We start from the raw sequence: 27,159 nt of genomic DNA on the forward strand, positions 1-27,159 counted from the left end.
ATTCATTGGGCAACATTCATTGTATCTTCTGCTATGACATATTGGATCGAGATTTTGCCATATTACAACACGGCCAATCACAGTTACGTTCTATTCTGTTATTGAGCTGGACGCTGCAATCTTTGCGTGCAGGCTTTGTGCCTTGGCGTTTTATAAACAGTACGCCTCTGTTTTCAGAATACAATCTAACTGATTCACAGATAGGAATGACACAAAGGGGAGCAAATTATACAATGCTGCAAATTGAAAAACTGGACCGGCTACAATTCACAGTGGCTGAATTAACATCAACAGAGTGGCTAATTCATGGCAATATCACTCTACCGGTCACGTCCTTTCAGTTTCACTGGTGCCTTAAGCAAAGGCAGGTAGGCAGATATGAAAAATTGGGTAAAGAATACATTAAGAAATCCTGGGATTTCCCATGTAGATTGATGCCGGAGTGGGGATCGAGAAGTGTTTCTTAGTGGTACTAACTGCAAGAGCGCTTTAAGCGGTTCTCTCATGTACCAAGATATTATTTTGCACAGAGCTTGTAATGGTTCAATTGTGAATCTGTCTTGCCACGTTAAAGGAACTCCAGCTACCGTGGTCACGCCAGCATTTGAGTTACTTTCGAATGGGAGTTACTTGATGCTGAGCGATCAAGGTTGTTGTGGGATGCTCCCGGGCATTGCATATCTGGTCACCGTGAACACCAGGGTTACTTTCTGTATGCAAGTATTGTTTCCTCCGACAAATACAGTAAGGGAGGCGCCGCTATGGCCTTCACAGAATGCTTCTACTATACAGGTTGATGCTTTGAGCAGAATGAAAGCCATGCTTTTACAGCAGACCGTGCCGTTAACCTCCGCTCGAGAAACCTTTGAACTCCAAGTCACAAGAACCTCGACAGAGATACAGGCACTTATTCGTACCAACTGCCCCCTACATTTCATAGAAATTGTGGGACGTATCTTTAACATGTCAGATACAAGCGGCATTATACACCTATTTAAGACTATAGGGTCAGGATTCCTTGGCACTTTCCAGACAATCCTCTGAGTTATTCCTAAATTTATACACTCCGTATTTGGAAGCATTTTCAGTGGTCTACCTCTGATGCTGCTCGCTGTAGCTAGAATCCTGATTATCGTCTACCTGCTGTGCAAAGGACGGACCATCCACCAGCGAGATTGCAAAAGCTCTCCCAGAGAGATATTACCGTGAGCGCATGGTACAACATCTGGGTGCACCTCGCCTACGAGAACTAAGTGCTTCTTGGTTCTTATCCTTCAGACTAGTCTTTGATGCAGTCTTTGATAACTGCATCGTACCGGTCTTCCGATGCCTGTTCTGCGCAGGAGAATGCGAGTTGGACATCTGTCTGACACCTGGCACGGAGACGCCAGCGGACTTATACTCTAGGCTGGAACCCATGTGGTCACATGCATGTCCCCAGCGTATTCCCATCTTGACGCATGCCTTTCTTGAGGAACCGCAGGTGCCTTTCACAACTGAATTGAATTTCAGCTCCAGCATTGGCACTGAGGTATTGAATTCAGCACCGGCTACCTTCACAACAGCTACTGGTAGCGAGGAGTTTTATCAATGCACACTTGACGTGCTATGCGAGGTATTGCAGTGTTTGTCCCCTGCTGTAGCAGGCAGCGATAATGTTATGTCTCCCAGCCAGGACTTCTAATCAAAATCTGGCTCACCATGTGCTGGGAGGTTTAATCCCCAACGTCATCCTCATACTGAACAATGGCTAACACACGCACATAGACTGTATAAATACAGCACCTCTTGCTATCAGTAAGCAGGAGGGAACCGACACTTCAAGGCCGACACACTGACCAGAGACGTTGCGGTTCCTGCATGCCATCGCTCCAGCTGACAGTGGTCTAACCATCCCTTGCAAGGTGTCCAACTCAAGTCCAGGACGAAGTCCCACACTCTCACTATTCAGGTAATGGGGTTCGACTAAATCCTAGTGGGATTCTTGGCTCTAGACTCTTAGGCTATTAGACTATTAGGCTCTTAGGCTTATTAGCTCTTTCGCACCTACTCACATGCTAGGTTCACTCAGGTACATCTAGACCGGCATCTTAGGAGTACGCACTTTTTTTATAAATGCATTTTATATTCATGTATATGTTCATGACTATTGAAAAATGGTAGAGCTGTACTATTCCTTTTTATTCATTGTACTGCTGATTCTATATCTCTGCTACTCTGTTACAGTTGTAGCAACACATATTTTGCATGAGAAGAACGGTACAATAAATTCTTATTATAAACACGTGCAACTGTTTCTTCTGTGTGTCTCTCTGAGAGAAAACGAGCAAGCACGATTGACTGGGTGAAAAGTAGTATATTGTTTCCACGAGTCTGAGGAACCAGGGTTTGTTGTGTTCTAAGGTTGCCCAAAACTAATCTCTCTGATAGAAGAAGATTCTAGTGGCGCTGTGAGCTAGCTAATGCAAAAAATAGGCTAACATACTCGGCGGGGGTGTACAGAGTCAGTCAGCCACCAGACCCACAGTTTAGGCTATCCATAAACAGTGCAGGTCCTACATGAAGGGTATTAAGGAACTACACTACAAGATGACCTATTAGACCATCCTCAAACTAGCAGAACAAGTGTTTGCACACATTCTTTTATTTTCCAAGTATCAGGCCTCTCCCACAGGCCATTTATGTCCACATGGCTATGCTGAGACAAGACAGCAAACTCTTGCCTCTTGTTTACTACTTTCCTAAGTTAAAACACAAGTGCTTCATGAGTTTATCAATTTTACTCACTCCAACTTCAGATCAATTCATCTAGCCTGATCTGCATATCTTCCACTCCATGAAATAAAGCATATATCTAGTCTGTTGTTGGAAGCAGCACTAATTCCCTGAAAAATCTTCATCCTTGTAATTTATGCCTTCACACTTTTCAAAGGCGTCAAATCTCCTTCACACACGTTTCACTTCTCTGACTTTGTAAGTGAATCTGAATTTGTGAAGAGAAACTTCTCAGCATTTGTTTATGAGCTCCTACCAAACTCTTTGGTTTTTTTTGGGCTAAATAACGGATATTTGTCAGTCAATTCACAGTGTGCTTATCTCAAAAGCAGAGAGGTGAAGAGGATGGACAACTTCTAACTCTCTCACTAAAATTGATAAGTACCACTCCTGGAGAAACAGTGTGGTGTATGCACCGAACTGTGTAATATCCTTCACAAAGGGCATCTTTCCTTCTCCACAGTGCAAGAGAGACTAAACTGGCATGGACACCCCTGGTATAGGTTATATGTACACTTCGTGTTTGCTAGATAACCTGTCAGGACATCAACACAACTTATCTTATTTTGCACTGCCATCTTGGAGGATAAGCACCACAAGTCCTGCTCCAGATTCTCAGGGAGGCTAACTCTCCCTAACAACGTTGCGGATGAGAAGGGAATTAGGAACGAAGGAGTATAGGGTATAATACAATGAAGCCATCTCATTTGCCAAGGAAAGCCCGGAGGATGTCTGGGCACAATACAATTTGCAATGTAACTGATAGGGCTGGGGGGAGACACGAGGTGTATAAGTGATATGCCTCATGAGCATATTCTGGGAGCAATCCATGAAAACAGTCTACAGTCGTCTCCATTGAAATCATCTTAAATGGCTGCTAAAACGAAGCTGCCCACCAGCTTACTGGACTATTCAGGCACTCTCAGGGCAAAAACCTATGCCCACAATTCGCTTATCCTTGGCACAATTTCCTAGTAAAGAATCTTTAAGTATGACATTTACAGAGATCCTTAGGCAATGATACCCAGGTCAAAATCTAATTATTTACTGATTGGGCATAAACACAGTAGGAAACAAAAGTTGATGTCCACTGTTGGTATGTCACATGAGGGAGTGCTTGCATCAACCTGTGCTCCCCCCTCCACGCCTTGTTCTGTGCAAACCCTAGCGAGGCATCAGAATGGTAGCTGGTAGGATCATGCACCGTTGTTGACCTATCCTGGGTCTCTCCAGACCTGCGAGCTGTGGATGAACATAGGCAAGGTGCTGTGCTTGCGCCAACTGTCAAATTCTCCTGTCAGTGCATGTGTTTGCAGACCTGACCAGACAGGCAAACCTGCTGCGCTGACCAGTAGCATTCCAAGATCCACTGTCAGAGCAGCACTGGCTCCTTGCTTAAGTGAGAGTGAAGAGCAGAGAGTGGAGCTTTGGGGGCTGCTTGGGCAGCACAGAGAGTGGTGAAGGTTGGCGTGTGTGCCATTTGGTCGTGCATTTATTTTTTAATTTGGACAGGGTGAGGTTATGTACAGACGGCAGTGGGGTAGGATGACAAGAACCCTTTGGTTATGGGGTGGATGTATGTGCAAAGGCTATACATAACATAGAACTGTACATGGGTAAAACTAAATAACAGTGATGTTTTTCACCCCGGGTTTCTGAATAACATCATGGACAAATCGAGTTTTGCTCGTTTGTATATTTGATGTTATTTAGAACATGAAAAACAACCCTCATTATTCACTGTTACCATCTATAATTCTAAAAGTAACGAGGCAGTGTATGGAAATGTTATGCATAGCACATAATTTCCAAATGACTAATTCTCAAAAGACTGTGAAACACTGGGGACAGTCAGGACAAATCTAGAGAACAGGTAATCTTTGTAAGTTTTGTAACAAGAAAACAGAGGATAAGTTGGACTCATCAGCACACTCCTCACAAGGAACATTAATACATTAATGAGCACATTGATTGAAGAATGCCTTCTGACTGAGGGAGAGATCTGTACATTGTCACCAGGAGGGTACTTCCAACATATTACCACTAATCTAATTAAATTGAGAAATTTAGTAAGGGGCGGAGCATTTCTAACTCTGGGTAAACACTCCAGGATTATATATCTGAGAAGGTCTTCACTGATTTTAGTTTGCTTTTTTCTTAATTTATATTTTCATTTCTGATTCAGCTACATTATTAAAGGACATGGAGGAACCCGTGTGACGTGATTGTTTTAATAATTAGAAACAACACAACAGTTCAGACCACTGAGGGCCATAACAAGATTGAAAACTGATTGAACTTACTTATTCATGTCTAGCTGCTCAAGTCGTTTATGGAACTCAATGGAAGTCTTCGTAAAGTTTTCCACAGCTGAAAAAAGTGAGTCTGGAAAAGTAAAATATTTTGAAGTGTTAAAATGATGTAAAGTTTAAGAGAGACAAAAGGAGGGTCTCTAGCTTAATATTTGAGAACCCGAATGCATACATTTCTCTGCTAATTGCACAATAATAGACAGATTATGCAACAGTTAGCATACCAGGGCACAAGGCAGGTGCAAACCAGTTCACTAGCATCAACACTATGGCCATTTCGGTGAGTATGAGTGATTAAAAATTATTTATGGTGAAATTTGTCTGAAAAAGTTTTAGACAAGTTTTGTTGGATTACTGCATGCCAATACTTACCAAATGATACACCATATTGCTGAAGTTGTGTTTGATGCTGCTGAGCAATTTTATAGATGCTGTCAGCATAACTTTTCAAGGCCTCAGCATAATCCTGTGCATTAAACGGGATGATCCTGGAGTTGGCAAGTTCATAAACAAGTCCTCCACGCAACTGTGCAACTGCCAAGTGCTTCTTAAACGTTGGGTCATAGAATCTTTCTACCAGCTCAAAGGTCTCATACACAGTGTGATAAACTGGGTAGTTACTGTACTTATCTGTTTTCTAGAGAAAGGGAAAATTGTATGAAAACATTAATAATTGTACGTGCCTTAGCTGTTATAAATAAAACAGTGTTGTTGATTGATGCAAGGCTATTGCTTGTAATTATCTGCATAGGTAGTTAATGTTACGTGAGCGACAATAATAACGTTTAGTGAAAATCCCCAGGTAGACCGCTCCATTTCAAATCTAAGGCATTCACTGTCTGGAAAGTGCTTTCCTTTCAGACATCATTTGGCACAAAAATCATACATTTGGAAAGTTCTTATCATTCCTGCCCCCTAGTTAAATTCAGGATTACTGGGGTGTGTAATTGGAACTAGCTACGCAGATTCTTTTCATGACTTTGCCACTGAATGTAGGCGAATCCAGCAAAATGTTCCTGTTATGTTTAATCACCACACCCTAATCTAGCATAAACACTTGTCAGGTCTATCTCACAATGTATCACCCACATTGGCTGTGATTCATTCAAAAGAAAATATCAAATATAAGAAACATCAAGCACTAGACCAGACAGATTTCAAAACTAATGATCTCATATATTAATCAATTGAAAATCATTTTATTGATAATCAGCTTTCCTAAAATCTAATGGAAAGAGGCACACACTACTAGGTTAAATTATTTAACAATTGAAAACTACCTTTTATTTACCTCAAATCCTGGTGAAAACAATTTTCTAAATAAACCACTTTCCATTCAAATACAAATCTGTTGCTGAGCTTTTGTCCATATTACACTAAATTGGCATTACTTTCTTTTTATGATGAGTCTGATATTAATATCCGATCTTTAAAAAAGTCTCACTTTGGCACAACCCAAACATAAAGACCAATAAACCTATATCTTTCTAGAATTTGTGGATTTAAACTGCCATTTTATATATCAGTGACCTTTGTCAAGAAGATAGGTTTTACTCTTTTTCAGAATTAAGAACAAAATACCATTTACCGCGATCTGACTTTTCTAAATATGAACTGATATGTCATTTCATTTTAGATGCTCATAATAATTTACTACAATTTGCTAAACTTTCTAATATGGAATTTTATCCAAGCCTTTTTAGTAGATCAGGTCATATTGCTTCCAAAGTTTATAAAAAACTCACCATTACTTCAATCCTTTTTGTTAATTTAGCCCACAGATGGTCTTCGGGCTTGCATAATCCTTCTATTATACAATCGAAATTAAATTGGTTGTGTATCATTGCAGTGTGCTTCCCTGCTACTCTGATACAAACTAATATACACCTGCTATACAAATGCTTTTGGTGTTCAGCTAAAGAGTTTAAGGTAAAACTAACTGACACACCAAACTGCTGGCACTGTAAAACACATTTTGGAAGTTTGCAGCATAAACTGTATGATTGTCCTGTTATTATTTCACCTTTTACATAGAAGTAGGGGATATTATTTTACAGATTTTTAAACTACAAGCTCCTTTATAATTTAACATACGTATCTAGAAATCTCAGGCCCTTCCACATTTACTAACAACTGGTGATTCTAAGCTTTTTGACTTTCTCATATCTACAGTAGTTAACTCAATCACTTCCAACTGGAAAGATGCAAGCTTACTATCTGCTAAAGTTTGGTTGAATTGCATAATTTTTCTACGATGTGGTCAATATTCACTATTATGTCCTCGTAATGACTCTACTATTCTTAACGCTAACGTGGTTTACTCTCGACTCTTATACACACATCTCTAATGTATTATAAGCCTACAATATCTTAGTTCTTAAGTTCATATTGTAGCCATATACATGTTGTTTCTTTCTTAAAGTATTAGTTCACAATATTTTATAATATGAATATATGCAAGTTATTATTATTATGCTCTTTCATGATCTCCATGGATTACATCTTATAACTACAGTACTACTTTCTGTATGTTTATTAATGTTATACATGCTAATCTTCAATATTTGTTTTTCTTTCAACTAAAACTAATACTGCAGCGTCCTCTGTGCTTGTAAAACAGTCAATTTAAAGAAAACTTGTCAGTTTGGAGTTCCTAACACTAGGTTTATTAGCATTGATAGCCAGAGGTGAATTGACATTAAAATAAAAGTATAGATTTATACATTTATAGCTTTATTTTCATCTAAACATACTGAAGGATTTGGAATATGATTCTTACAGCATTTCGGTGTAATATGTGTCTATTTTCTCTGGAAAAACTCTGCTGAAGAACCAAGACTAAAATCCACCACCAACAGTCTGTTTCTTCGGTTACAGATTTGTCTATGTATATATCTTTGTGCTTAGCTGTTTGACATCTGGATGATTATATTAGGTCAAATTTGAACTTTAAAAAAAAAAAAAAAGAATTACAATTAATTAAAAAAGATTTTTAAAAACCTGCCTCTAATACCTGATCTCCCCTTGAGGGTATTCATATAGGGTTCATTTTAGGCACCTTTCTCCCTTACCTTGTACTACTTTTCAAAAGGTAGATTATGTATGCATACGTTTTCCTATCCTTGCCATAATTAGTGCCCTGCAACAGTAGTGGTTCCTCCATTGGGGTGTTGAACCTCACTGTGAGTCACCAGGAGTGTTTATATTTAAAGTCCAATGTTTCGTGAAAATTGCTGTTTCCCCTGTTCCCTGGCTGCCGCGTTAGTTTTTCAGGCAGGGCGGTGAAGCTAGGCAGGGTGGGGCCAATCCAGTGTCGATTGGCAATGGCAGCCTCAGGCAGCAGGGCCAAAGACATGTTGGAGAGATCCCGACTCTGGCTAAACTGACATGGGCTTTTCAGGCCTCAAAAAAAGGAAGAGGGAACACAGCACAGCCCTTTGGTCTCCTTTTGAGTGTTTGGTTCACCTGCCCCAAACAGTCCTCATGCAGCTTTAAATATAAACAACATGAGAGCAAAGCCTGGGTTGTTTCTGGGGGTCAGGCTGGCTCGTCGCCTGGGGGCTGTGCTTACAATGCAGTGCAGGGGCAGGAGAATTGTAGGACATCACCAATTACTATGTGGCTTTATTTTGAAATGTATGCTATGGCAATGCTTTTCTTTTCCCCTTATGCACAGCATCAATGACTGTATTGTGCACAAGGAAAGTGGAAGACAGCAGTTGCCATTTTTCTTGCACTCCAGCAGGTCCCACAGAGCACCTGCTAGTTACAGGAGTTATGAGTTACTTACCAGGCCTGGCTGCTCTTTGGACTCAGCATTCATTGGCACTGAGCATAACCCTGGCAAGTAATATGATTAAATAATAGAACGAAATCAATAATAGTTTCAGTAATAGTAACCAGAGAACAAGGGATTAGAACTGTGTAGTGAGAGAAACAGTCAAACAGTAACTATACCTGGTGGGTATGACCTCAGCCAGTTTCCTTTCAAAAGTGATTCTAAATTCCAGCAGTAGTTTCTTAAAAGCCACAAGTCAATTATACAACAATGTGATAATAACAGACTGTGTACTCCACACTGTAAATATAAATATGTGAATCTATTTTTATTGACACTCGTTCTAAATAATGTGTTGCCCACATTCATGTTCACTGCAATGTTAAACAACAATAAGGACTCTGCATACTGTGGCACTGTTCTCCTGCGGCCAAAATATGTGCTCGGACCCCTAAAACATGTGGCAACAGACTTTACCCTCTCTCTCGGTTTGTTACCTGCTTCAATATAGATTTTGGTGCTAAATGTGGCACAACACTTGGATTACCATAATACACTCAACAGAAACATACAGCTAGCCCTCAGAACCCACGTTTAGTGTGACTGAAGACTTCATCATCTCGAAAATGCTCTGACACATGGCATTTTGGTCCTGTTTGCAGTAAGGCAAGGAACTACTCAAATAAGAGAAAGGTCAGGGCCTAAGCACCTCCATTGATCAGAGAGGAGCTAGGAGTGTCTGAGGGTGTCCCCCAACCACAGGATGGCACATCCTCACCCAGCTATCCTCAGAACACTGCTGGACTTGCAAAAAGATACCAGATGGTCTGCACCTGCTGCACTTGGCTTCTGTGATCTTTGAGAATCACCTCAAGAGTTTGGACCACCTTCCACTTAAAATCCATGGACAGAAAGTTCTCAAAAGATCATAAGGGAGATCCCTGCGTGGCTCAATTAATATTAAAAAAAAAAACAGCTGAAGAGGACATTACTGTGAAAAATCCCAGGTGATAATTAGCAAATGGACCTGGGCTGGACTTCAAAGGGGACCTCTGCCTGACAAACACAGTGCCTCTGATCGCTCTCCTGGAGGTCCCAGGGGCCTTGGATATGTATCCCTGTGAATGAATATGCACCAAAAGACATTTGGAAACTTTTCAAAACTTTCGCAGCAGAGTTCCAGAGTTTCAAGGGGCTGAGAAAAGTGTCCCACTGGCAGGTCCATGGCGTAAGGTTGAATGTCAGGTTTGGCCCGTGAGTACAAGAGTTTTCCCTCAGAAAAATGACAAAGTCCTTTTTCAAATTAGGGCTTGAAGCTTTTTCATATGGTAATACAAAATTAGCTTTAAAGTCTGCAATTTACCCTTCTATATTTCAAAAGTTTCATCTGTTTTTTGCCCCGAACATTTACACCCCAGCACTTTAAAGAGTCGCCAGCCGACACTGCCCCGCACCCACTACTACCACACGTTTTGAAGTTATTCCTAGCACAGACCTGTCATAAAATACTTAAATCCAAAGGATGTTAGAGAGGCTATGATAATATTGTGTGGAAATAAAGAGTAAGTACACAAACTTATGCAAGTATATATGACAAGGCCTGACCACCTTTTGTACTGAATACTGATTTATGTAGTATTAATAAAATTGGTATATGAAGCTAGGGGTGTAAGGGTCTGTAGGGGAGGAGGCATACTTCAATGCCATCTGTAACAAATGAGCAACTAGAGTTTATGCTCAACAGGGATTACCCCAAGTAATCTAAACAATATTGGTGGTACATTCAAAATTGACCTCCCATGCTACCGGAAAGCATATTGTTTACCAACTCCAGACCCCTGCCACACCCCACAAGTGAATCCTGCACATTTTTAAGTAATCTGTTCAACATAGAAATGTCCAGTTGACTCCTTCTAATAGCAGTATCTACCTGGTTGATCTTCTGGGTGATTGCAGTGATAGTGCCAAACAATCTGCCACATAAATCAAATGTGTGAGTTGCAGGGCACAGGAGGAGAGTGGGTTAATCAATGTTTTGCTTTGAAACAAGGCTTCAGGAGACCAAAGTTCTGAAGAAGCACTGTAGCCTGGCACAATATTTCCAGTATCTTGAACTTCATTGGGTAGAAGGTGAATGAGCACTGGGCATAGGAAACAGGATGCAGCTTTGATTACGTTGAGAGACGCAAGGGCCTATGCCATTCTCTTTCAGGAGATCCATCTTTCATTTAATCAATAGAACCTAGTTTGTTAGAAGAGTTGATTGTCTAATCATAAACCTCTTCTGAATTGAGGCTGCCTGTTACAATTAGACAGGGAGTAGCTTTGGCTCCCAGTCATAAATATTTGGATAGAAAATAAAGGTGGGCTAGAACGGTCTTGGAGCACTGTAAGGGAAATAACATCACATTTGCTGGCTTGTTCCGCATGAAAATAGGTGGTCCTGCTGCTACTTATGAGCTAAGTTTTGTTAGAGGCCACTGTGTGAGTGGTGGTCATTGGAACAATATGTTCTTGGAGCAAGATCGTTCTGTTAGACACACTTCTGGCAAACCTGTCTGTGGATGGCTTTAACTCAGATGATTTGGAGGACACATTGCATAGATTATATCCATCAGAACATGGTTATGTTTTCAACTCTTATGATGCAGCAGAGAAAACCAACTATCGGATGGTCATTAAACATTACTATAAGTTAATTCGGAGAGCTAGGGCTGAATATGTTGGTAAAAAAATCTTAGCGAGTTCTAATCCATCTAAGACAATATTCTCCCTGCTCAAGAGTATGAAGAATGGTGGTGTGTCCGGGATCTCTCCTATTTCATCCAATAGTCAGTGCAATGACCTGGCCAAATATTTTGTCAACAAGGTTGAAAAAATATATCAAAGTCTCCCTCCGGATTTTAGTTCTGGCAGGAAGATCGGGCTTGATGTCCCGGTCTCCCAGAGACCAAACAGCCTGCTATCCTTTCCTCTGTTATCCCTGGCAGATCTGGAGATCCTTTGCAGGAAAATCAAATCAGGCTCACCAACTGACCCATTGACACCGAACATCTTCTGTCAATTCCTTCCGACGATCTTGCCAGTATGTTTGGAACTGGTTAATCTTTCTCTGGCTTCAGCTACAGTACCAGCATCAAGGAAACATGCGAAGGTTACTCCCCTGCTGAAGAAACCATCTCTGGACCCGGTCGAGCCTGGAAATTATCGCCCTATTTCACAACTTCCTTTTTTGTCAAAATTGGTGGAATTGCATGTGCATATTACTCTTACTGAGTTTATTGAGCAGAATGCAATTCTTGACCCTTCACAGAATGGTTTTAGAGCCCGCCACGGCACAGAGTCTGCTCTGTTGGCCGTGACAGAGGAAATCCGAGGGATTCTGGATGCTGGTGACTCTGCGGCCTTGGTTCTTCTAGATCTAAGTGCCGCTTTTGACACTGTCTCCCACGAAATTCTGTTGAAGCGCTTGTATGACATTGGAGTGAGGGATCGGGCTCTGAATTGGTGTCGAGCCTTTCTGACGGGAAGATCTTTCCAGATTTGGGTGCCTCCATTTCAATGTCAGAGGTGTGCTTTGCAACAGGGGGTACCTCAGGGTTCCATCCTGAGCCCTCTTCTGTTTAATATCTGTATGCAACCTCTTGCGCAGGTGGCCAGGGGGAGAGGGTTGTCATTGGTGTCATACGCTGATGACACCCAATTGGTGATCGCCTTTTCTAAAAAAAAAACACCACCAGCTTAGGAAGGTTTAAAGAGCACCTGGTAGAGGTTGCAGGCTGGATAGCTAATAACTGCCTTCAACTGAATGCCAGTAAATCTGAGGTGCTGTTATTTGGGAAAGACCGAGACCTGTGGTCCGAGCAGTGTTGGCCAGACAGCCTTAAACCAGCCCCAGTGCCTAAAGAGGCTGTTAAGAACCTGGGGGTCTGGATCGATAGCGGACTCACATTTGATACACAAGCTAAAGCCGTGGCAGGGACATGCTTTGGCTTACTGCGCGGCCTGAAGCCTATACTTGGCTTCTTACCCCCTAGGGTACGCCAGACCATTATCCAGGCGACAATTCTGTCCAGACTGGATTATGGCAATTCATTGTATCTTGGGGCCAATAAGTCTTGCGTTCAGCGTTTGCAGAGGATCCAGAATGCTGCGGCACGCATTCTGGTGACACTACCGAGATCTGCTTCTGTCTCCCATGTCCTGCCCAAGTTACATTGTCTGCCTGTTTGGAAACTAATCCAATATAAAACTCTGTGTGTTTCGCATAAGATCCTCACTCAACAGGCTCCCCTGGGTCTGTCCAAGTTGCTTCAGCTTTATGTGCCTCGGCGGCCTCTTTGATCGGCCAATCAGGCCTTAGTAAGTGTCCCTCGTGCTGTGAGAGCGAGAGCTGGGGGCCGCTCGTTCCGTTGTCTTGCGGCGCAACTCTGGAATCTGCTTCCTGTTTCGATCAGAGAGATCCAGAGTCATCTGGTTTTCCGAAAAGCTATCAAGACCTGGATTTTCCCTACTTTTGCATACCTGCCCTCTCACTAGCCACCCTCATTGTCTTTGGTCGCACTGGGACGCCCCATCTCTGGGGCAGCTATGCGCTATACAAGTCCGACCAATAAATAAATAAAACTCTCACATTTACCAGTGATAAATCTGCTTCAGGCAAATTCTAGTACTAGGTTGGAGCCTTGTGGCATATATTAGCAGCGATCATCAAAATTTTGATTCCTTAAACAGACATTCTGGTGGGTTATTGTGAAAAACTGCCTCGTTTTGATAAGTCAATAGACCCATCCACAAACATAGCATTCCTTAAAAGTTCCAAAGTTTTTTCTTTAGTAGCTAATCAGAGCAGCAAGTCAATACCAAGAGAAATGTGTTACCAGTAACAGCACAACTAAGCCAATTAAATAGTTTTCCTCTGAATTTTGCTCGTCTCAAGTGTTTTTTTCTGAACTATGCCTCTCCAAATCAAACTCCTCTCAATTTAGATTTAGGATGGAAATTGTGGGAGTTTACCTTACTGAGCTATTCTGTCAGGCTATAAATTGAACTTTCATCTCAGAGTCTGAGCTCTGCCCCTCTGGCTTCAGTACCCGGCTTCTACTCATATCTAGCCTTTTGTTATCAACATCATGGTGCTATATATCAACTCTTATTAACACCCTTATGTATTATCTTTTTCAACTGAGTACATGCTTGGGTGCATTTGTTTCTCTGAACCCTGTCACTTTAAAATCTGCTTCTTCAAACTCTCCGATTTACTTTCCCTGCCAGTGCACGACACAAACCACTTATGTAATGTATCTCTTTGTGATGTGTAGAGGACCACCTCTCCTGCACAAATTTTGCCTTCTTACTAGCATAGGTGCTTGACAACCAGACTTGTAACTGGACATTGTATCTTCCTCAACTCTAAAGCAAAGACTTTTTATGCTTGCATTCACTTCCACTTCTCAGGGAGATCCTTGGACTCCCGTCCTCCTACCCTAAGCTTTCTTTCTGCTACTTTAACTAAAGCCCACCTGCTACATTTACCCATGTACTTCTGCCAATCAAATTGCTTCCTATTATTCAACTCACACTTCAAAGTTAGCATTGTTTGAGCATTCTAATATATTTCTCCTTATTTCTCCTCCACCCTGCCCATGACAACATCTTCCAGGTGTGCTCTCACTTTTACTTTTGCCCTAATGCAATTTCTGTGTTGTCTGATTTGCTCCCAAAGTCTCTCCCCACTATCTTACCTGTTACCCTATGCTAAATCCCTGTTGAGTGGCCCGCTATTCCAAAAGAGTTTATTGCCTCTTCTGCCCTCTGCTTAGGACTACCAGCCCTGTTTGCTGCTTCTTCAAGCATTCACCTCCTTCTCTGAAGTATAATGGGAATATTTATTGGGGAATGGCAACCTGAAGCCAAACTCAGCCTTCTGCAAGATCATTTATAGATGCTCCTCATCGAGTCTAACCTTTGCAGAAGCATGTGCACACTCTCTCCTTAATCATTCTAGAACAACCAATCTATTCATGTTTGGAAATTTCAATACCTGGTTCAGCAGGATGTATTTATCCAGCACTAACAGGGTTATTTAGACCCTGGTGAGTGCCCCGCTATGTCAAAGGAGTCTATGGCCTCCTGCTCAGGACTGCCAGTCCTATTTTCTGCTTTGAAGTCTGAATGCTTGCCCAGTGGAGTGAGCAGGGAGCACTGGTCCATTTTTCTAAATGGGCATGACAGTCCCAGGCAGGGAAATGTAGTGATGATACCCCTGCTCTAAATCGAGCAGGTTGAATCACTATGACCTGGCAGTCTTATGTCGGAAGAACAACCAAGGTGACAGTTTGCTCCAGTGGATCTCTTTTAGTGCAAATCCTTAGATCTGATTTGCCTTCCCTCCAGATGAGGCAGGCAAAACAAACGTTTGGTAAGGCTTCTGCTCTGCCAAACGTAATCAGTCGCTAAATCTCTCTTCACTCTCTGTATCAGCACATCAACAATTCACAAGATCTAGCCATTTGGTTCATGCATCCTTGACATTATCTTCACCGATGAGCAATTACTACTTTGCATTTAACACTCTAGAGCCTTACTCGGCTATCCTAAAGCAACATTTATGAACACAATGCAAGCAACAAAAACAAGCTTACATTTCTAAAGAACACAATGCATAGAATGAAAAGCATGCATGTACTTATAGGTAAAATATCATGGTAAAAAAAACATTTTCCTGCCTATATTTTAAAAACAAAATAAGAATCCCCATTCCTCTTGCCCATGTAGAGCTTATGCATGAATTAATATATAAGATATTGTTTATGTTATTGCATGTAAACAGGATGCATTCTATCTGGCGTTAACAGACTGTGTGAATGCTACTGATATGTTACATACCAAAATAAAGGACCACCTCTCTCAACAGCTTCTAAGTAAGTAAAATAAAATGTCAGATAACAAAACATCCTTGAAGGACAAGTGTAGTAAATTCTCAAATCATTTACCACAAGGATACAAATGCACACACCAATAAAGAAATCTCCAAGCAAACTGCAAATAACTTACTGAATTTTTTGTGTATCGAGCTCTGCCAGCTGCAATACCCAATCGTTGAAAGTATGCTTCAAAGTCACTCCCAGATCCCAATTTGTTTATTCTGCATAAACAAAGAAAAACATATATAACAGGAATATGCCAACAATACAAACAGAATAAATGTATGTGGTTTCTAATGATTGTTTGTTTAAAAACATGATTTACCCCCTTGTATAACCTGATTCAAAAGGAGACATGTTATCCACACTAGGAATCACACATACATGGTCAATAAAATAAATATTGATATAAATTTGCATGTAAATAAAATGGTAAAAATTAATGAATTTTGACTGGTAAGCATGTGAAAGATTTAGAAAAACATCTGTAAAAACCCAGTCAAGGCTAAGGCAGCAATAGATGTATTGCTACCCACTCCTTGAATTCCCGATCTAGAAAGGCCATAAAAAAAATCTGAAGTTATATTAAGACAAACACACAAATTATGCAAGGTGCTCATAACTTTCTCCTATAAAAGTCCATTTAAGAGAAATATTCCCTGCCTTTTAGTTTCAAGAGGAAAGTTAACTGATATAGTTTATAGTTTAACTGAGAAATATATGCAACCAAGAGTTTAGAATCTGGGTCAGTTGCTGCAATTATGCTTAATTTCCTAATATTTACATTAGATCTGATTTTTAGAAAGATTAAATAACAACAATTTTAGTGAAAAACAATCAAAACCTTAAAAAGTAAACACTGTTGTGTGTTTTGGGTATGGTTGCCTGCATTTTCCCTAAAACATCGAAATATCATGAAAGGTAATACGTTTATGTAACAGTTTTGGCAAAACCTTCATTTTGTTTACTTTCACCGGTAGTACATCTATATGTTCATGAAAATTAAATGCACACAGTTATGCTAACATAGTTAGCACACTTAAAACGGTAGAAGATTTACTATGTCAAATTTGCCTACCAGCAAAAATTGGGTATAGAAATCTTTTGGAGTTTATTGAAAGGTATGAAGCAAGACATAACATTTAACATTCAGCACATTTAACATTTTTGCCAATGTTGTAATACACTTCTAACCCTTCAAAACACGCTTTAGTGTCCATTTTCCATCTTGTCTTATGTTTTTCAGTTTGACTGAAATGCCATGAAATTACAGGTGGCAGTCATACCACTATGTGCAAGACATAGCAGCATTCAGGGGAGCCATGCTTCAATAAAACATTATCAATGCAGCTTTGCAGTCTCCAGTGTAAATATTTTTTAAATCTGGCACCCAATAAAGGTTAGATTTTCTTCATACTCCATTTGCAATTACAAAGAAATAACGATCTGTAAACAAAGTACTATAAAAAAATCAGTATGTGGTGTTCATATAAAGAATAGAACCAGTCTAAACTTTACCTGGGAAGATCTTTATTTTCGGTGGAAGGAGACTTTTTAAGCCAAGTTTCATACAGAGATTTTCCTTCAGAATCTTCATCTGGACTTGCAATCTGAAAAAAAAAGAAAATAGCATTTAATGCACTAAATGGGTAATCTTACTGTATTGTGGCAAGCTTCAACTGAGCTTTATAACCCACACGTCAGGGTATGATGGATACCATAGCCAGAAAGCTCAAACATTTTAAACAAATCTGATAGGGTCCACAGTGTAAAGAAAACATATGGTTGCAAGAGATATCCAGCTGTTTCAAGGCTTTTAAAATTCTAAAACTTTTTCGACGTTCTAAAATTAAGAGCCAGATAGTCCAACTCTTCCATCAACTGCAGTCAGATTAAAATATACCTTTGTAGCAATGGAGTCCTACAAATACTGCCAAACTAAAGACCAGATATGTCTTTGAGTCCCTCCCTTCACAACCTGAGCCCAGATTGAGATTTACAGATTTTACTTTCTTTGCTTTCTTCCATGGACCCATTAGCTTCTATTTTAGAGAGTTTTTAAAAACAACGACTAGACAGTATTTAGGCATGACATTTCACTTCTCTATCAAAACATAAATTAAATACCGGATTCATCACATTTGACTGATGTTTTCTCTTGCAGCCATACAGAAAAAAATCTTTTTAAAGAAGTATACACACAAACAAAGAGACAAGAGGGACAATTCCTCAACCTTTCTTGCAAAACATAAATCTATTATGTACCAAGACGTTGAGGAGGTAATATTCGGAAATGCTTCGGCATTGAGCTGCTACTTCAAACCTTGTGTAATGATCAACAGGGTTGGAGCAATGATATGGAACCAATAAATCACAATATAGTTTAAGGGATTCACGGTTAAATGTATAGAAAACTACCTTACGAGCATCTACTCCTAAGTAAATCTAATTTATTCTGGGTCTCCTAGGTAGGGTTAAAACACCATGTGATAGTCTCCGGATATTATTACCCTACCATCTCTCCAAAAGGTCACCACGTAGGGTTGGTGGTCTTCTTCAGGACTAAGATACCTACATTCACTTTCAGTCAGTCCCGCTCGTTATTGAATTATGAAATGCTATCATGCAGCGGCCTTACTTGTTACCTATATTCCTGAACCCAGGAATTTTTCTATATGCACTCCTATTATTTCAATGTGTAAAAATACTGCAAAATCGTGAGGCATCTATACAAACTTGTGAGAACATAGGTGAAGTCAAAGGTAAATACTGAGGTCATAAGTTACCCTAGTTTCTGTATGCTATCTCTGAACCCGGGGTGGGAGCGGGGCCCTGTATTCGCACACTCTTTTAACAATGTATAAATGTTATTGTTAGACCTGGCACCATTGGTGTGGGTTTCCCCTGTATTCTTTCCTTAGCCTCCTGTGTTTTTGCTGTGAGTTGGAATTCGTTTTACTGGTCTAGCTGCTTTGGGCACTTGTCCACTGCTGGTCAGTGCCAAAGTGCAAGTGCGCCCTTTGTAAATTGTTGATTCCGTAATTGGCTATTTGATTTACTAGTCAGTCCCTAGTACATGGAACTGTGTGCACCCAGGGCCTGTAAATCAAATGCTGCTAGTGGACTTGCGGCACTGATTGTGCCACCCACATACGCAGCCTGTAAATGTAACTCAGGCCTGCCATTGCAGTGCCTGTGTGCAGTCTAGTACTGCCATGTCGAATTGGCAAGTGCACCCCCTTGCCAGGCCTTAACCTTCCCTTTTCCTACATGCTAGTCACCCCTAAGGTAGGCCCAAGGTACCCCTGTGGGCGAGGTGTATTGTATGTGAAAGGTAGGACATGCCCTGATGCGTGTGGCATGTCCTGATAGTGAAATACTGCCAATTTTGTTTTTCACTATTGCAAGGCTATCATTTCCCATAGGATAGAATGCAGAGTTTGCTTATAAAACATTTTATAAGTATAACTACCCCTGGGAACAGTATACGAAAATAAAGTTTGATATGCCTGAACACAGGATGTTAAAATGCACCTTTTAGTGAGAGTGATTTGTACATTCTGTGTTTGAAAATACCACTTTTATAAAGAAGGTATTTTCTTGCTTAGCCATCCAGTGTGCCTCTGCTAGGATGTGTATTGACTGTCTGGCTTTGGCGTGACAGGGGCCGGGGAGGTGAAGTGGCTCCGGAGAGTCTGGATGAGTCAGGGCTGGGCTGAATAGACCTGGGCTGCATTTAGAGTAGGGGGAGGAGAGTTCCTTTCACCTGAATGGGCCTGATCTGCCAAGGACAATGCTGTCTCCATCTCCTGCCAGGAAGCTACGCCAGAGAGGACAGAACTGGTTTTGATTGAGCACAGGGCTTCTCTGCCACCAGAGAACAAAATATTTTGTAGTATAAATATTGGGGCCCAGACCCAAGACTTCTGGGAATCAAGAGGAACCTTTGCCAAGGAGAAAAGTTGGAGAAACTGAAGAGGAATACTGCCACTGTGCTGTTTGCTGTCTGGGGTTGGCCTGCAGTGGCTACTTTCTGCCAAGGAAAGGTAAAAGGACTTTGCTGTTAGCTGTGTCCCCTGCTTGAGGACGATCTCCAAGGGCTTGAAGAAGAGCTTGCCTCCTGTTCTGAAGTCTCAGGCACACAAAGACTTCAGCCCAAACTACTCTGAACTTCCTTGCTGGGAGTTCTGAAAAGCCAAGAGGTGCCTGTAGCTGTTCTGGGCCTCTGGAGATTGTTCTGGGTGTTGGGAGCTGGAAATGCAATGCAAAAACTAGAAGCATGATGCATCTGCACCGGTTTCCGATGCATTGCAGAAGAAATCGTCGCAGCGCCTGCCTTTGGCTCTAGAAATCGCTGCACGCCGCATCGAGTGTACCGATTTCCGAAGTCCAAGATCCCCACACCGATTCCGACACAAACCCTGCTGTGCGGCTGCAAGAACCCACACATCATCCCGGATCGTTGCAGCACATCGAGGCACCAGGTCTGTCGTATCGTTGGGGGATGCAGTAAGAAACCAACGCATCACCTCCCCACGCAGAAAGAAACTGACACATCATCTCCTCTCCGCTAAGGAACAGACGCATAACCTCCCCTGTACAGCAGTAAGGAAACGACGCATCACCTCCCCCCAAGCAAGGACCAGATGCACCACCCTCCCTTAGTGTAAGGATCCAACGCATCACCTTCCCTGCTGCCCTTTCGGTTTGTGTGCACGAAGCATCCAAGGTATTTTGTGTGAAAAGTGTCGCATCTGCAATTTGCTTTGAACTGAACTATTTCTACAAATTGAAAGTCATATTCTTATGACTGTATTGTGGATTTTTGTTTGGTTTAGATAAAGATTACTTATTTTTCTAAACTGGTGTGGTGTCTATTTGTAGTGTCTTCACTGTATTACTGTATGTGTTCACAAATGCTTTACCCACTGCCTCTGAGATAAGGCTGTCTGCTCGTGCCAAGCTATCAAGAGGGTGAGCAGGGGGTTATTTTAGAAGTGTTTTCCCCTTTACCCTGACTAGAAGCAAGGGTCCCTATTTGGACAAAGGTACCTACCTCTGTCAACTTGAAACACCCTTTTTTAACATTTATCCAGAAAAGTTTATTAAAAAAAAAAAAAGACTTGTGTCCATAAATCTCTATTTTCAAAATAGCGAGCTGAATGCATTACACAAATCATGGGAGCTAACTTTCATGTACTGCATACCAGCTGGTCTGAAATGATTATTATCCTGTTGCCAAAAATCTCAGCCCCGCTTCAGATATCAGTCTGTATACGTTAAATGCATCATAAGTGGTTACTTAAGTATACAGCATCTGCATAATCTGTGATAATCTTTGTTGACCAGTTCCAAAAATCTCAGTCGCCCACTTACTTCGCCGAGGGAACAAAGACACCCAGGATACCGCTCTCTGAGCCTCTGATGATCATGAGAAAGCCTTGGCACATTCATCTTTAACACCAATGAGTATTGCATCGCATTCCAACACATGATGGCGTCAGTGCATAACGTGGCTCAAAGTCTAGACCCTCACCCTTTTCAAAAGTGTGCAATAGGGGCATTAGGGTTGAACTGTGCTCTCCTTAATAATAAATAAAGTCATTGGCTAAGTAAAAAGAAATACAATCAACTGTTGGATATCCCAAAATTACAGCAGTTTTTTAGCCACCTGCCAAGGTTCCTCAGTGTTATCACCCATACTAATGTAGAAAACATGACAGATCTGCCTGTACTAATTTATATATTGTTGTATCTAGACATCCTCTAAATAGAAATAGGATAGGTCACTTGTCTGCTATGGTAATTGGCTCACAGGTAATTTAGGTGGTGCCATGAAATATCATCATTTAATCCTCTAACATGGCTACGCAACCTACAAATCCATTGTTGTTCTCGTTAAAACAGAAAATCTTTTATCCTTCACTTTGTATGGAATGTTAGGTTTATCTAGAACTGCCCATGTTAGGTCGGTCACGGAGTGATTCATCTCAAGGAAATGTGTCATTAGTTTAGTCAATGTTCTTTTGCATTTCACATTACTTCTATGCTACATGATCCTTATCTTAACCTTTCTAGTGGTTATGCCCACATATAGTAAGTTGCAGGGGCAGCTTATGAGATAGATTACAATTGTATGCCTCGTTCGGACCCAAAGTTATCTACAACCCACCCAAACAGTCTTAGTGGTTTTTGTGAGGTGTAGACTTCACAAGATCCACATGCATGGTGTATCGCTACCGGTGGTAAATTCCAAACTCCTGGCTCCAATATAGAATTATTCTCCTGAAGTCTGGGACGTACCAAACTGTTTCTAATACTGGCGTTCTTTTTAAATAAAAACATAGGTTTCTTTTGCAACATCTGGTAGATAGGTGTGTGGCTTTCTGTGCTGATATTGGCTGGTGATCAATCATTCTAAAACAAAGTTTATGACCATCAGCCCACATAGGTTCTTCAGGGGCACGGTCAAGCCGGATGGTAAACCACTGGAAAAGGTGGCTGAGTTTGACTACCTAAGAATACAATTAACTGGGTCTATGTCATGGTCTCCCCAGATTAAAAAAGAGTGTCCTGAATCTAACCCAGCATGCTGCAGCTATCCTAAGGCAATATAGGTCATCCAGAGTTAGACGTATAGCCCCTGTAATTAAGGCATGCAGGGCTAAGGCAGAAGGAAGTCCAGTCTATGGGGCTAAGTTATGGGGCAATGGCAATTTGTCTGCACTCAGAGTACTCAGAGTAGCCGAGAACTCTTTCCTTAAAGGTCTAGCCAGTCTTCCTACAAATACCCCTTGGTCCCATTACGACATGATATGGGCATTACACCAAAAGTCAATAAAGCACAATTAAGACCGTTAATGCACTGGTGTAGGCTTAAATATACCCCAGCCCTGGATGACTATTACAAAGCTTTTCCAAGAAGTGGTTCCATGACATACCTCAGGTAAGATCAATTGGATAAGTTATGTAAAGGATTCATTAACCCAGCATGGCCTGGGAGATTTTTTGTCTACACCCCCTCCTTCAGTACAATGTTTACCTAGGAACACCCTGAAGGAAGTCTACTGGGGTCACTTCTCTGAAAATGAAATAAGAAATGCTAACTAAGGGTCCTTAACCTATATTTTTTTAGATTTTAAGCCTGACCTTGCTTTTGAACCTTTTATAGATTGTATCCATCCCCCCAGGGTTAGACAACTCTACATTAAATTTTGCTATGGCACTGTGCCTTTGCTCACTGTTCAAGCTAAATGGATCAATTATTCAGCTTTAAGTACTGTTTGCCCATTGTGTTGCCGGGCAGAGGTACCATTGTCCCATTTTATTTTATTTTGTCCTAGCTATGCACGGCCTAGAAAATTCTGGATTATCCCCTTCTGTAAACAGTTGGTGTGTAGACAGATCCACACATCTCTTAGGCTCCTTCGCATTGAGCATAGCCAGTCCGTTATCTGTGCGGTTATAAAATATCTTCACTGGAGCTTGTCCATCAGAGATAGAGCACTGGGATAGTCTTTTTGGCCAATTAATGTTCAGGTATATTAGTAAGGATCTGAGCTTCTTTGTTTGCTTACCCGAGTATATAGGGGAGAAAGCTAAGGTTGCACTTTTTTAGCTTATAGTGCAGGTATGGTGGCGAACATTTGAAATGTTAGTCCATTTAAGTGGCATTTTGAGGACAAAGACACCCGGACCCCATCTACTCTATTAGCTATAGTGGAAACGATAGGCATTTTCTAGATCGCTGATGTTGTAAAGTTAATTCATTTTACGTTTCCAGAATTATTGCCTTGTGTCTATTTCTATCTTATTATATTTTCATAGTTTTTTAATCTGTTTATATTTTTAGCCATTATTATTTTATAGGATGTTTGCGAAACTATATATATGTATTATTGCTTCTATGTGCTATTGTGATGCTCTATGTTTTAGTTAGTTTTACTGAGCAAAGATCTGCGTACTTTTATGGTTGTGAAAAAAAAAATATTTTAAGTTGCAATGAGTTTTTGTAGCCCTAATCCATTCGAATGTAAGATATGCCAGTTTTTGTTAACAATTCTCTTAATGTGATTTGAAGCTGACCAGAAGGTTGTTACACAGATGGTTCTATTTGGCTGTGGTCACTCATTTGTTTTTAGTAATGCCTACATAATATTATTTCTCGCTCTCTTTCATGCTTAGGAAATTGCTTGATCTGGGTAATGTCTGTCCCTAAGTTTGATGCTAAATTTGTCTGCTTGAAATTGTCAATGTTAGTATAATTTATGCATAGATAAAGGAATTGGCCATATGGCAAATTCTGTCTAAGGCAACTGTAGGAAGGTAGGATCCTTCTAGCACAGTTACTCCTACTTTTTCCCAGGTGTCAGTATGTTTTGACTTGTCTGACTGGGATCCTGCTAATCAGGACCCCATTCACTGTACTTCGTCCCTAAATTGACCATGATAAATACTTCTGTACCTCCACAATTGGCCACTGCTGTACCCTTTTAAGTCCCTACTATATGGTACTAAGGAACCCAGGGTATAGGTACACCAGAGGTCTCGTATGGGCTGCAACATGTATCGTGCCACCCATGAGAGACCACAAACTGTGACTACAGGCCTGCCATTGCAGCCTTTGTGAGTTGGGGCTTGCACCTCTCACAACAGATATACGTTTTCTTATATCTGTGGTCTCTACACTTAAAACCTATAAGTCGCCCCCATGGCAGGCTTTTCAGTCCTGAAGACAGGGTGCTTGGTTATACGTGTGAGGAATTCCATGCGTGAGCAGGACACCACTACAAACCAAGTAGTCGATTTTCCTGGCTTTGTAAGTACGGTCAGCCATTTTAATTTATATAGTGGACATCAGTCATCACGAGATGTCTAACTATTTAGTGGCTGCACTGAACCTGATCGTGTTTGGCATCAAACATGTTGGAATTATACCCCAACACTGATTCTATTGTTGGAAGTATGATCCCATGTAATGGGGGGCTCCCTTGAGGTACCACCCTGTACTCCCAGTTAGAGCCTTTCAGGGTCTGACAGCAAGCTTGTGCTGCTGCCGACCCCAGACACGGTTCTGCCCTCCTGTTACTGAGCCATGCTTGAGGAAGGTAGAACAATAGGCTTCCTGTCACAGGGAGGTGTGATCACCTACCAGACAGGGCACAGTGAGTTGGGCTGGGGTAGGGCCGCTTACCAGTGCCACCAGACTGCTTTGAAGTCACATTTGGTGCCTTCCTTGCATACTCCAGTTTGAGTCCGTTCAGGGATCCCTGGGCTCCTGCTCTGGTGTGACACTTGGCAAAGGACATGGGAGCATCCTCCCCTCTATCCTGCCCCTTCTCTGGGAGGGACCCCTGAGTCGTTCCAACCCTTTCCATTGGGTACTTAAGGGCTTACCTGCGGGTGGTTGCTTAGATTTGTCTTGTGCAAGACTCAAGTCTGAAACCACGTCACTCCTAGACCGTCTGGGCAGATGGACTTCACCTGAAATGAAGATTGCATCAAGACAGACTCCTGCTGCTCCTGGTCTTGTTGTTCTGCAAGCCTTCTTTGTTGTCTTTGCCTGTGCTTCTTCCAGGAATCTTCACCAGACATGTGGGCATCAAGAACACCCAAAGTAATCTCCCTTGAAGTGAAGGAGTCACTTCCCTGCATCTGCAGGCACCACAATGAAGCTGACTGGTCTGCTGCTCCTGACGTCCCACTGACCTTGAAAGACTCAGCAATTTAGGTGGTGGGTCTGCAACTCCCGAGGCCTGGCCTGTCCTCTCTGCAATTTTGAGGCCAGTATCCCTTGTTGGAACTGCTGGGACCAAACCCCTGTGCACCGTGTCCATTGCCGTTGCCAAGGCTTTTTGGCTCTGCTCTCCAGAGATCTTCGGCCTACAAAAAGCTCCAGCCTCCAGCATCTCTTCCTGCCAAGTACTGCGTCCTCACCACATCCTCTGCCCCGTGGGCCTTCATTCTTGGTGAGCTGCTCGAGATCCTCTTGTGACTCCTGTGCCCTTGGCCTGTGGGTCCTCCTGAGGGTCTTTTTCTGCTCCAGTGGGCTCCCATACTTGCTCAGGACCTGCTTTGACTCCCCTGCTTGTGGCAAGTCCCTTGGACCTTGCTGGTCCCAATGCTGCTCCTTCTTTGCTTTCCACGCCAGTTGTCGCTGTCCAAGACTTGTTGGTGCTCCCGCCGGACACCGACGTGGGATAGCTTGTGGACAATAAATAGACATATTTTTATATATACACTGTGTGGTTCCTTTTTGTTTAGCCTACACTAAATGATTAACCTGGTAAAACAAGCTGTATAACACTCCTCCTGGATTAGCCCGAAGCCTGCTCTCCACAGCTACCATGTAGAGAGCTTTCTATTGTTATCTAAGACCACTAAAATCACCATAAGCGTTGCCTGGGTCGGTGCAAGGTGCATCACTTAAAAATGTGTGCACCATATACAAAGCTAGCATCCTACAGGGACCTAGGATGGAAACTTTCAGAGTACAGTATATTATTTCTGTCAGTGGGCTTGTGGTACACTTTTGTAGTAAATTTCCCATCATGAGCCATAATGTTCAAATCAAGAAAAAGAAATGAAATGCTGGAAATTCAAGCCGTGAAGTGTAGGAAGGGATTTCTCAAATTCAGCCAGTCCAAAACATTTTAACTGAGACTGAGTCACCTTGCCAGATTAGAAGGACATTGTTGATGTACTGATGCCATAGTCTGATCTTGGTCTCAAACGGATTATGTGGTGAATAAATAAAATCCTTTTTAAACTTGGAAACTTATAAACAGGCCAGAGGCGGCGCAAATGTGCTTTCCATGGAAGTCCCATGGGATTGAAGGTACAGTTTTTCATTGAATTTTCCAATTTTTTTTTAGGAATCTCCTCAATAACCCATAACCTTCTTGACGGATGTTTGTATAAAGGGAAACATTATGAAGACCGACCAACGTTTCTGTGTGGGGTCAAATGAGAGATCCTTAATAGCATTCAAGACATCTCAGCTATCTTTCAGATATGAAGGCATCTTCTCTACCAGAGGTCTGAATAAATAGTCTCAGAAGAGTGGATCCAGGACAGATTCTTTGTCTGACACGATTAGTGCGGCCAGGTGCAGGGGCTAATTGGTTTTTGTACCTTAGGTAGGGTGTAAAAATATAGTATAATAGGTTTTTCTTTACAGAGAAAAGCCCCCTAATTTCGCAAGATCCAGTTATTATTGGTTGCTTCCTCTACTAGGGTCCTTATCTCTTTCTGTAAGTCTGGGGTAGGATCCCTGTCAGTATCTGATAATTACTTCCGTCAGAGAGAAGATGCAGGCATTCATATGCCTCCTTAGGTTAAATGACTATCGCTCATCCCTTATCTGCAG

The 27,159-nt window shown here is 41.6% G+C and overlaps 1 protein-coding gene across 4 annotated transcripts in view; it reads right to left on the reverse strand.

Moving 5' to 3' along the window:
* LOC146805832 (N-acetylated-alpha-linked acidic dipeptidase 2-like) overlaps positions 1–27,159 on the reverse strand; it is a 768,743-nt gene that overhangs the window by 60,304 nt on the left and 681,280 nt on the right. For all 4 annotated transcript variants that reach the window (XM_085623135.1, XM_085623133.1, XM_085623136.1 and 1 more), the window contains 4 exons: positions 17,310–17,401; positions 15,922–16,012; positions 5,460–5,724; positions 5,079–5,160 (listed from right to left, as the gene is read on the reverse strand). In XM_085623135.1, coding sequence (XP_085479261.1) covers positions 5,079–5,160; positions 5,460–5,724; positions 15,922–16,012; positions 17,310–17,401 — 530 coding nt within the window. The remainder of the gene's footprint in view (positions 1–5,078; positions 5,161–5,459; positions 5,725–15,921; positions 16,013–17,309; positions 17,402–27,159) is intronic.

The sequence above is a fragment of the Triturus cristatus genome, chromosome 8 (genome assembly GCF_964204655.1).
Source record: "Triturus cristatus chromosome 8, aTriCri1.1, whole genome shotgun sequence".
NCBI classification, from domain to species: Eukaryota; Metazoa; Chordata; class Amphibia; order Caudata; family Salamandridae; genus Triturus; species Triturus cristatus.